The sequence below is a fragment of the Chelonia mydas genome, chromosome 9, assembly GCF_015237465.2.
Source record: "Chelonia mydas isolate rCheMyd1 chromosome 9, rCheMyd1.pri.v2, whole genome shotgun sequence".
Classification (NCBI taxonomy): domain Eukaryota; kingdom Metazoa; phylum Chordata; order Testudines; family Cheloniidae; genus Chelonia; species Chelonia mydas.
The window spans coordinates 73330329-73342901 of record NC_057855.1 but is presented as its reverse complement, the minus strand read 5'-3'; the positions used below and the strand labels follow the sequence as shown (position 1 = coordinate 73342901).

The window sequence follows — 12573 nt, the reverse complement described above, 5'->3', positions numbered from 1 at the left end:
CAGGGTAAAGAAAGGGCTGAACCTAGTAAAGAAGGGAATCCTTTGATCTCAGAGCCTGCAAGCAGCTTCTGTTACCCAGCTGGTTCTGTAACTATTCACGTGCCCCATACCTCTGACCTCTTTCTGCCTTCCAGTGCCTCAAGTACCTTTTGGGTTCTCTTTGCCCATCCCCTGACACCAAACCCCAGCTCCCTCTCTTATCTCAGAGTCTTCCGGGAGGAGTCTTGACTGCCTAACCTCCCCCCTGGCTTCAGGGTTCATTGTCTGACTACCTACCTCTGCATCTGCAGTTAGGGTGACCAGATGTCCCAATTTTATAGGGACTGTCCTGATTTTTGGATCTTTTTCTTATATAGTTTCTTATTACCCCACACCTGCTATCCTGATTTTTCAGACTTGCTGTCTGGTCACCCTATCTGCAGTTGTGCGGTGGGTGGTGAGGCTGCTCCTTCCCCTTATCCACAGGAAGGAGGGAGAGTGTTTGCACACCCCAGAATAGGAGGGGATGCAGGCTCAGATCCACAAAGATATTTAGGCTCTTCACTTCCACATTGCACACCCCCCAGCCCCATTCACAAACAGTTCCATAGGGGTGCATATGAGGGAGGGGTTTGCTAGTGCTGGTGGCAGGGAATTCTCCAGTTTTAGGGAGGGGAGAAACGCTGCCAGGAGTACTAGGAGCCATTGAACCAAACTGTAAATCCTGTATATGATAGAAACCACTTGAAGCCAGGGGGTGCGGCTGCATACCCAGCACCTCTGAACACTCCATAATGTTGGAGGAACTGGGAAGTATTATACTCCCTGACCGGCATGCTGTTTTAAACTGCAGCATTTTATTAAAATACTTGTCAGAATCTGTCATCCACCAGCAGCTTGCACAAGCCCCATTGCTGGAGAGATTTCCAGGAGCACCAAACTCTGCTGTAGACATGTCCCCCTCTCCCCTCTGTAGCAGAGTTCCAAACCTTAAAGAGACCATATGCTGGCGAATGTAGCCTAGTGTTCCAACTAATTCTTACACCAAAAAGTAGTCTACATTTATACTGAACCTTATAGAGTGTTAATGGTACAAAGGGATCAGTCTGCAAATGAGGCTGGGCCCTGCCTGGTGGTGGGAACTGAGTCCCTACCCTGTAGATCATGGCTTGCACCTGGTATCTGTGTAGGGGAGGCCTGTGACCCCGGAGCACTGGAGATGGGGGGCATTCCCTGAAGTTTAGAGTACAAGGGGTGATATTGAGGATTGTGCCTTTAAGGGCTGAGCTTTTCAGACAAAGTTGTGGGTGGGGGGAGGTCTTATGCACAATTGGAATGGGACACAGAGATCTTTTGCAAGCACCTGAAGCATTAATGATCACTGAACACCATGTGGAGCCTTGGGTCCCTTCTAGAAGTCTCTGCAGTGGAAGGGGAAATTGGGGCATCAGAAGGTAAGTGGTGGAGATTGGTATGGGGTTAGAGATACTTGGTGGGAATTGAGAAGGGCAGCACAGGCCTATGAGTGGAACTGAGGTGTATGAGAGAGAGTGTGTAGAGGAGTGGGTCAGGCACATCAAAATTCAGAATGGCAACACAGACACGTGGAACACCTGAAGAGGATGTTCGGAGGTATATGGAGGGAATCAAATGTTGGGGGTACCTGGCACCAGTCACTTCCAGATGGGGGTGGAGGACTCTGTAGGCCTCACCCCCCAAATGTAGAGGCCTTGTTGGTAAAGTCTAAGGACCTCCAGTGTGAAAAGAGTAGAGCAGTGGTTCTCAACCAGGGATACGTGTACTCCTGGAGGTACACAGAGGTCTTTCAGGGGGTACATCAACTCATCTAGATATTTGCTGAGATTTACAACAGGCTACATAAAAAGCACTAGCAAAGTCAGTGTAAACTAAAATTTTATACAGACAATGACTTGTTTATATTGTTCTACATACTACACACTGAAATTTAAGTACAATATTTATATTCCAATTGATTTATTTTATAATTATATGTTAAAAATGAGAAAGTAAACAAACTTTCAATTATAGTGTGCTGTGACATTTTTGTATTTTTATGTCTGATTCTGTAAGCAAGTAGTTTTTAAGTGAGATGAAACTTGGGGGGTATGCAAGACAAATCAGACTCCTGAAAGGGGTACAGTAGTCTGGAAAGGTTGAGAACCCCTGGAGTAGAGAGCAAGGACTTTGTGGAAACTGGAAAGTTGGGGATTTTGGAAGGATGATTGTCTGGCCAAGGACTGGGGAGCCAGGCATTAGAACTGGGGGACCAGGTATTGCAGGAGAACTAGTGACATGAGAAGCAGGGAGTGCTCAGGACTAGGCGCAGGAATTAACTGGGGGTGCTTACTAGGAAGAATGGGGCTTTACTGAACACTTGGAATCCCCATCCTTCCTCTAGGCTTTACCTGTAAAGGATAGGTCATATGGCTGTGCTTTTCCTCCCTGTGTGTAGCTTGGGATTTGGTTTGCCGGAAGTAATGGCTGAACTGTGCATTGGGGTGATGGGATATATGCACAGAATTAATGGGAGTGAAATAAGTGTGTGTGCACACATGAAATGAATGGGGAGAGTGGAGTAAGGAGAGTGGGAGCATAGGTAAGGTGTAGGTGTCAGGATGGGGGTATAATATGAGTGGCTATACGTGTTCAGTATGTGCATGCTGAATGAGTGGCTGGGTGGGTCAGTGTGGAGTGGATAGGTGTAAGTAATGGAGTAGTGGGTAGTATGTGTGGAATAAGCATGTGTGTGGAAAGGCAGGATGGAATAAAAGCAGGTGTGGAATGAATGCATGGAGTGGGCATGAGAAGGACAAATAAGTAATGTGTCTGCCAGTTGATGAAAATGTATGCATCAAATGTATGTAACTTTTTTTGTTTGCAAACACTGGCAGGTAGAAAACAAACCCATAGAGTCAGCCAGCCATGTCCCTTTCCCAGGGACAACTATATGTATCAAGCAAAGCACATCAGTTGAGTAAACACTAGAAATTTAACAACAAAAAACCCCTAACATCTATTTTGGAGTTTCTGACCTAACCCCCACAGCCTGATTTCCAAGCCCTGCCTTCTTCCAGGCAGTCTCATCCTCTTCTTCCCAAAGCAGCTGATTATGTGTTCCCACTCTGGAGCACCTGTGTAAACTTGAGTTTTTATTAACCTCAGTAATTCTGTTTGACTTGGACAAAGTGGTCTCTGTACTATGTCACAGGATCATCTCTCTTTAGCCATCAGATTAGTTAGATAACATGTTTACTGAATCATACTCTCGAGTTCAATAAAATAATAAATTACACATGGTTTGTAAATTTATGAATATGTTTGCTGCACAGCACCTCCTAGGGAGAGGAGTGATGCGGGGATTAACTGAAACTGGAAAAGTGCCCACCCATTTTTCCCGTCATCACCTTCTATAGTCTCTTAAATCTAAGCTGCATCGAATTCAGTTAGGATTTTTGTGATGAATGTCTCTGCAAAGAGGTAAAAGCTTTTTTGGCTCCCTTGCTGCCAGCCAGTTGGGTTTCTGGCAGGAGGGTGTCCTTTTGGAACAAATTTCATGATCACTTTTCACTGAAAATCTAATGTGAGTGCTGGTAAATGTAGGAGTGTTTGCACTGTAGGTTTGAGGGAATTGAGACATTTCATTAGGGATAGAATCTCTGACAATAGCTTGTTAAGAATTCAATTAAAATCTTTACCTTGGATAAATTTGAATGTTGTTGAGCTACAACATGCTGCCACTCACCAAGACATAATGGTGGGAAAAGGTTCTTCTTTACAAGCCAGTAATGTTTACAAATTGTTCTCTTTCCTTTTTTAACTTTTTTTAAATCCTCTATCAAAATAAAAGAAAACAATGTTCTGCAGAAAAAATGTTTGTTTAAAGTAAGTGGGCTATTAATAGGCAGCAGTATGTGTTACTGTGACTGCAGCAAGTGATACAGATATTCCTGGGCTGAATCAGACTTTGTACATATGCCAAGAATGACTTGAGGAGAAGATATGCCTGAACACCTACCTATTTGTGGTACACCATTGTTATTTGGTATCTGCTGTGTTATAGAGGCATTGGTCAGGACTCTTCAGATAAGATTGAGTCAGGATTTCAATTACTAATCCTATTTTTTGCTTTTGATTTGATAACTTCTCTTACCTTTTGGATTTGTTTACAAACTGGAATGCTTAGATTAGGGCAAGAGAAGAACTTTTCCTGAGAATTTGGAAAATGTAGGATAAAAGATGTTTATATACTACCCTATCAAAACTTAGGTGTGAATGTTAATACTTTCCCCCATCTGATGATATTTTGGCCTACATGTTCTCTGCAGTAGTAAGTTTTAAGGGGGTCTGAATGTCACAGAGGTGCGGACAGGTTTAATTCATGGGGTAATTTCAAGAACAGAATTATCAAGGAACATTTGTCTTCCAACACTGGTGGTATGGGTTGCCAGCAACTGATCTAGGGAAAGACCAGGAATTTAAAGACTAATCAGATATGGTCAGACTGATGGTATGACAAGGTACTCTTAGTAGCATCTGGGTCACCTGGATTTGTTGAAGTACTGGGAAGAGCAAATGGAAGCCAATTATACATTTTCTGTTGGGGGGGGATTGTGAGCACCTGGGTGGTAATCGCTGAGCTCATCAGGTAATTGGGAGGATATAGGTGGGAGGAGCCAGCAGCAACAGCAGCTCAGTAAGAAGCTCTGAGGTGAGCCTGGGTTGAGGGAATCCTCCCCTTGCTGTAAGCCTGCATTAGTCTTTGTTTACCACATATCCCAGAAGAAAATTCTGGAGCATTCTGCAGGAAGTCATCAGTGCTCATAGTAATTATCAGTAATGTCATCAGTGGCTGAAAACAAAATTGAAAGCAGATGATATAGAGGTTAAAAAAAAATCTATGAATTAGCCTGTTTTAGGATTTTATTCCTCATGTGTATTCTTTTAGGGCTCCTGATTGCATAGTTATAAAAACAAATTGTGTGCTGTTTTTACTTAACCACTGAAGGGAAAAATTCCTGCAACAGAATTTTAAAAGTCTAGAATAAAAATGCATGAACAATACCCATAATCCTCTAAAACTCCTATGCTCTTTGGTGTTAATTTATAAAAGCGGGAGGAAAAAAAAGAGGGAGGTTGTAAGTCTTCCTGCAAACCATGATTTCAGTTTCTGACTCCCACTCTAACTACAGCAGGTTTTCAGATCTGAGGGCACCAGACAGGGAGCTCTTCTTTGAAACTCAAAGGGATAGCTTTACAGCAGTGATGTGCCTTGAAACTGGAACATTTATTCACAGATCAATGGGTGGCATTACTTGAGAGAAGCTAGCAGCCTTGCAGTCTTATTGCTGTCGGTGTGTTTTGATGTTAGACTCGAGGAGATTTGTCTGACACTTGAAAGGAGACTTGGGAGGAAAAAAGAGAAAAATAAGATCAAACAAAAGCTTTAATTTACATATTGACTAAATAGCAATTTTCAGTGCATACACATTGCTGATTTTATTAGTGAACTCAGCTCCACTAAGGCATTGTCTACAACACACACACCTTGTATCTCTTTACCTGTATAATTAAGACAACATAACCACTGCAGTGTGGTATTAGTGTTATACGAGTATATCTATATAGTGGTAAAAAAGTGTTTTTACTCGTACAGCATATTCCTGAATGGGAATAAGCTTATACCTACCTGTCTAAGTGCTTTTACACTGATATAACTCTGCCCACATTAAGGGTTGGACTAGCATAACGGTTTCATTAAAATAAATCACACTCCTAACCAAAATAGTTATAACAGTTCAAAAGCTTTGGGTGAACCAGGTCTTAGGCTACTCAGATATTACATGTGGTGTAACTGGTCAGCATTTGTCTTGAAACAACCCTTTCAGTCAGGGATTGGACTGAAGTAAGGGCAGTTATGCAGAATTTAAGCATGATTTTTTTTTAAAAAAAGCTGTTATGAAAATCTCCAAAATGTGACTGAATACAGTGCTTTCATACTGAGTCTGTAGCCATCCAGCTTGAAACAATAGCTCTTAGAAAGGTGGAGACTACCCAGTTTGTCTCAATAAAAAGTACTAACTCTGAAGCCTTGTGAACCCATGTTAAATCTCAGTGTTAACTATATCTAATGATCATTTTAGTCATAAAAAATCCAGCTATTCTGGGATTGTGAGTGGAGTTAGAGATTGTAAACAAAGTATAGGTAGCATACTGTGATGCAAATAGTTATATAAATCATCCATGTGTGCTCACATGATAGGGACTCCTGATTCATCAGTTCTTAAAACACAGGCCTCCACCACCTGAATTAAAGGAGAACTCCTTTAGTTTACCATACTAGTAGGTTTCACATCCTCCCCATGGGCTAGTCTCTAGAGCACAATTTTACTCAGTGATGGTCACAAAGCCAGTACATTTCAGTACCACTACTACCAACCCCTAGCTGACTTACTCTTTCCACTTATATAAATTCATTTGGAGTGGAATCTCACTAATGTAAAAATGTTCATGCTCTTATGTAGACTAGAAATTTATCTTGAACAGCATCATTCTATCAGTACTATCTCTCTTTCATCTAGATACTTGTCCTCAGAATCTCCCGTAAGTTAAAAGATGACAATGCTTTCTCTGTCTTCCTTCCCTGCCATCATGTGGTACAATGTCAGAATCTTTGTATAGTATCAACTTTGCATCATGCGACTTGCGTTATCATTTTAGTATTGATTATGGCTGATTGTGATGTAAGTGAAAAATGTGCTTCTTTCATGAACATAAAGAAAAGGAGTACTTGTGGCATCTTAGAGACTAACAAATTTATTTGAGCATAAGCTTTTGTGAGCTACAGCTCACTTCATCAGATACTCCTTTTCTTTTTGCGAATACAGACTAACACGGCTGCTACTCTGAAATCTTTCATGAACATAGTTACATAATAGATGTTTAAAGTCATATTCTGAAATGAACTTTACAGATATTCTCTTAGAGCTAGATCGAGAATAGAAAGATCTTTTGGAATTGATCCAAGACCAGATTTGTGTCAATTAAGGAATAAAATTTGCGTATTCAACATAACACAACATTTCTACTTGCCATGTAAATTATATACTTCCCTGTAAGGAAAATAATGTACATATCTGTGGGGTTGGGGTTTTTCCGTCTCTTAGTATGTTTAAATCCCTTTTGTTGGCTGGAATCATAACCCAATTTTCGTCTCTAGATTTTTGTTTGCCTGTTTCGTGCTGGGGGGAAAATGCATAAATTATTAGTTTTATTTAATTCAAATAAAATTGTACTGTTGGTACTGTTTAATAGAGACACTTAATTGGGACATGTGTTTGGTAAATTATTTCCTGTATTATATCTCTAAATTTTACCCCGTAGTTCAAAAACCATTTGAAGTAAATTTCTAAATGTATAAAGACGAAAGCATTTAGGAAGAAGTTTAGGTAATACAATACAGAAAACTGCTTAGTGACTTGCATGGAGACAAACACAGATCAGAAAACAAGTGGTTGTGGACTTCATACCTATTTTAGGTATGAAATGTACCTGTGTACCAAGATATATAACTGGGCACATTTGATTAATAAATGTTTTAAAATAAATAACTCTAATTAAAAATGTGTATAAAGCAAGCAGCATAGCTGAGGGTCTGATCCAAAGCATGCTGAAGTCAATGGAAAGACTCCCATTGACTTTGGTGGGCTTATGAAATCTGATCCTCAAAGATCACTCAAAGATACACACCTTCGTATCTGAATGAGAACTGAGCCCAACATATTGAGAGAAAGTGAAAGAGAATGGAAGATGGGAAAAGTACCTATTCTTTTATAGGAAAATCCTGTAGAATTTAACAGGGAAGAAATCAGTACGATTCTGTAGAAATTAATCTTCCATCCCATGTAACTTAATAGGGAATTATATCTTTCTATAGAATATTTGAACAAACATATAGAATTGGATAGAGATTTACGTCCTGCTATAGAATTCCATACATTCCTTTAAATATTCTAATTAAAAATAGGACTCTTCCATACAGTAAAGGTGAGTGAATCTTCCCCTCCTGAACAAAATCCGTGATTTTTGTGTCTCACAAGCTTCATTGTGTCATCACTTTGATGAAGTAGGAGCTGTGGCGGAATAGGTAAAGCACAGAGTGGGGGGAACAAAACATTCACAGATTGAGAATCCGCAGGTATAGACAATACAAACTCCACAGATGTTAGCAGTGCAGATTAGCCTTCATGGGGCCAAAGATGACAAATATTGATGATCCCTACCCCACTTACCAACTCAACCTAAAAGAAAATTTGTGAAAAAACACTTCTATAGTCTGCTGGCACCATGGTTGGCAAAGGGTTAAACCTGTGAGTGTATGTGAGAATATTATGTATTGCAGTGTCAAATCAGAGTCTGCAGGCCTAACACTTAGAAAAAACCATATTTTTACTTGTATGGAATTAGTGAGACTAAGCAAACATGGAATCCCATGATGCCGTTGTTGCAGAGTCACTTTTAAGAGCAGACCAGCATTTTAGTTATTCACTAGGTTCCAGGTGCTAAAAAGATTTAATCCTGTTACGTTCAGAAGCACAAACCTTCTCACATTTATATGTGAAGGACAGAATGCATCCAGTGATAAATATGTAACCAGAAAGCCTTTCTAGTTTTCTAAAATAATACTACTAGGTGTTATCAGTCTATTCCTTTATAGTAAATAATTTCACTTCTAATCTTGCAGACTTTTTGTGTAAATTTGTTTTTGAGTGATCTATAACTTGCTTCCAGAAAAGTCAAGTGAAAGGTAGTTTAGCAGAGTCTGAACAACTGTACCCTATGCTGCTTGATGCATACAGCAACCGTCCAAATTTGACAGACTTGCTTTACAATATTTTAACTGGTATCTAGAGGAGCTTTGTGAAGTAAGGAATTGGAAGTCTGAAGGACAGATGCTGACCTATATGTATTCTGAAATTTGCTCCTGGTTAGTAGATGATGGAGATGTCTTAATGGCTTTTTGATTCTAAAGGAGTTATTCATGCTCCAATTTTTTTCTCCTCTGTTCGTGCTAGGCAATGTAGCATAAGTATTCTATGAGCAGGGCTTTTCAGCAAACACAAGTATTTTATTAAATGTAGGTGTGTTTGGAGCAGGACTTCATTGTAAGAGATGAAACAACTCTACATTTTGTTCTGTTTTATCTGTGGTTTTTAAAATATTTATAAGACACATATAAATTTACCTAGAATTATTTTAAATTAAATTTTAAAGGAATATGGTATTGTGTATTTAAGCAGCATATTTATCAGTGAAGGTAACATGGAGAAAAGGATTGTAAATCTTTTTAATTTTTGAGGGTTTTGGACAGTCAGGCAGTTCTTGAGAACATTTTCATTGGCAATATAATTTTTTTTTCTTTTTAGGAATATTTTAATAGAGATTTGTTCTATAATAAATTGAATCTCCTTTCAAGTCTCTTGTGGAAAAAGTACTTTCGATAAGCCTTTCACAATAGTTTTTCATTTCTTGAAGGATCATGTTTGTATATTTTTTAAAAAAGAAACAACCCTTTAGATGTCTGATGATCAATATATCTTTAGATTATCTAGAGCTGTATGCATTTGCCTTGTCGTATTTACCTTTTCAGCATGTAAGGGTCCTGGGGACTTGCTCTGAGTTTTGTACAACACTAAGAAAACTCTTTGCTAAATAAGCATTTCTGTACATCTTTTCTTCTGCCTATGTCCTTTTTGTAATGTCAGTACAATACCAGGAAAGTGTCCACTCTAAGTAAAATTTGTATCTGTTTTAACCAAGGGAAAATATAATGAATTTATTTGCATTGCGATGTGGAAACTTGGGTAGTTTCACTATGCCACAGCTTGGGCAAACCTTTCTTTGGTTTTGATCTGTGTGGATTTTCCCCAATTTTTACTTTGAGTGTCAGGTTTGAACAAACTCAAAATCTCAATTGAGTTCCATACGTTTTCTCATGAATGTTGTGAAAATGCAAACTTCACAGGACTTCAGTATAACACTATAATTTGGTTGCTACCTATACTGAGGTTGAAAGCTTTATAATTCTTAGTGGACCCTTTCTCAAAAAAGGTCTGAATATAAGACTTGTAATGGAATAAGAGACCAGATGAATTCCATATAGCTTTGGGTGTATAGCTTTGTCAACACGTCACATCTCTCTGTTCATTGTACCTGATCCGTTATAGGAAGGGAGGAGTATTCTGTATATTTTGGCTTGACCCTGTAGGTTTCAGAGATTCTGGGATAATAACTTATGAATATGTAGTTACTTCTGTCATTTCATTTTCTGAAAGTGCTCCTATCTAAAACTTAAGATACAAAGCGTAAACAATTTATGAAAAAATATATTCATATCAGTCACCCTAGGACTAATGTCCATATAAAAACCTTCCTGCTCCACCCACATTAAAGTTCTCCCACCACCCTACTTGCTCTCAGTCAAGCCATCTCCAGGGAAATCCTGAGAAAATTGATGGCTTTTGATAATGAAAACAGGACATTTGGAATGTTAGGGGCTTTTGTTGAAAACATGATATTAAAAATTATTTTAAGGTGATGTCTGCTCTTTTAATTACAGTGCACATTTGGAGCGCAGAGCAGATGGCTTACTGAGCCCAGCAGTATGTTGACTGAACTTGAATGGCTGCATTTTTCAGAAAATTCTTAAATACTAGAGCCTAAAAATGTTAGGCTTTGATCTGAATTCCTGGAATGTGAAAAGGTGAAAAAATCCTCAATAGCCATAATGTACATGTGTCCTGAAAGGCTGTTTTAGTCCTGAGCTAAATTGATTTCTGCCTCCACACAACTGTGTTTCTAACTCAAGCATACTAATTTGCTGCAGGCCTTCTATGCACCAGTTATTTCACTTGACTGTTATTATTGTGGTTAAAGACTGTTTTCATAGCAGCATTACCACTGCTCCACTCCAAAGTCTCTAGGATTTATATTTATTAGGACTTACTGTAGGAATTTTTATTTTGTGCTACTGGAAACAATATTACATTTCCTTTGTTTATAAGATTTGTAACACAAGGCACCATCAGTCTTAGATAAATCATTTATACCAATCTGGAAAACACTGCTAACATACCACAGTATGTTAATAGCTCTTTACAAAATAATACTTTTGAGTTCTACCACCTCAATAGCCCTGGATATAAGGTACCCAATATTTCTGTCAGTGTAAATATTTCATACAAATCTTTTGAGTGCCTAGTTACAGACTCGTTTACTGTGGCCCTTAACTTTCACAGAATGTAAGAATGTACAATTTATTTTTATGAACATACATTATACCGCATTGTATTTCCATAGGGCATTGAAGAAATGTTAATTTTACTGGTATCAATTAGTTGTTTTAAAATCAAAACAGGATAGAATAATTATGTTATGTGGTTTTCTTGGAAAAGCTTTATTGGTTTCTTGTAACAATGTTAGCAGTGCAGTATTGTATTTTCCACAAGGTAAAATTATTATAAATTTATATGCATCACTAGATTACTGATTGTCTCCTCCTTTTACATTTAGACATGAGAACTACAAAGCTTAATGACCATGAACAAAATTTTCTTCTTGAAATGTAACTGTAATGTTTGCCTACGTGAATAAATATAAATATGTACAATGGGGACAAAACATACTGATCGATATAAAGGCTATAGGCAGTTTTATAATAGTACTTACAAAAATCATCTGTACGCTGTAGGATCTACAATCGTAACTTGATTAGCTGTAAGTAAAGAATTCTGGTCAGATCTAATGAAATAATGAGAAATTATAGTTGGAAAATCAGTTCTCTTCGAGGCTTCTGAGAAATTGGGGCGGGGAGCAGATAGCAAAACATCAGGAATTTTGCTATATATAATATATAATATTTATTTAAATGGCACAAGATAGGGTTCCAGTGTAATTGATTTTTCATGGCAGCCTTATATGCCATTTTACTACATGACTGCAGGGCCAACAGACATCAGCAGACAATTTTGGCAAAATCCGCTGACATTTATATCCCAAATTTGTGAAATTTTGCTGGACGTTACTTTTAACTCGTAAGTTATAAAGCATTATACTTTGGAGCATTGTACAATTATGTGTATACAATGTTTCCCTCTATAGTTAGGAGGATCCCGTATAATTTACCAATTTATCATCATATTACATATTACTCCTTTCCGTGCTTTTTTAGATACAGAACTGAGCCTTGATTTGTTTTGAATACAATAACCACTCTTTCATGTTCCCATGAACATGTCTATTTTGTCTATTTATCTTAGAAAAAATTGCAAAGTTGGCTCTGCACACAGTTAGCTACAAGGATGCAGCCATAAATACTGCAGCTGCAGAATGCAGTGGTCCATTATTGATCAATCTGCCACTAAGAAAAGAAAAATATGTTCCTGAAGTGTAAACAGAAATAATCAGTTTGCTAACAATGCAAAAGAGAGGCTGCTTGCCAAGTTGATAAACACCCTTTCTATTAGAAGTCTGGGTAGGATTTTTTTAGACCTGTTACTTCATTAATTTTGTGAGAGG

The 12573-nt window shown here is 38.3% G+C and overlaps 1 protein-coding gene across 1 annotated transcript in view; it reads left to right on the top strand.

The window, feature by feature from the left end:
* The first annotated feature begins 1296 nt into the window (after window positions 1-1296).
* LOC114019421 (connector enhancer of kinase suppressor of ras 2) overlaps window positions 1297-12573 on the top strand; it is a 456264-nt gene continuing 444987 nt past the window's right edge. The window contains exon 1 of the mRNA XM_043522361.1: window positions 1297-1433. Coding sequence (XP_043378296.1) covers window positions 1370-1433 — 64 coding nt within the window. The 5' untranslated portion in view covers window positions 1297-1369. The remainder of the gene's footprint in view (window positions 1434-12573) is intronic.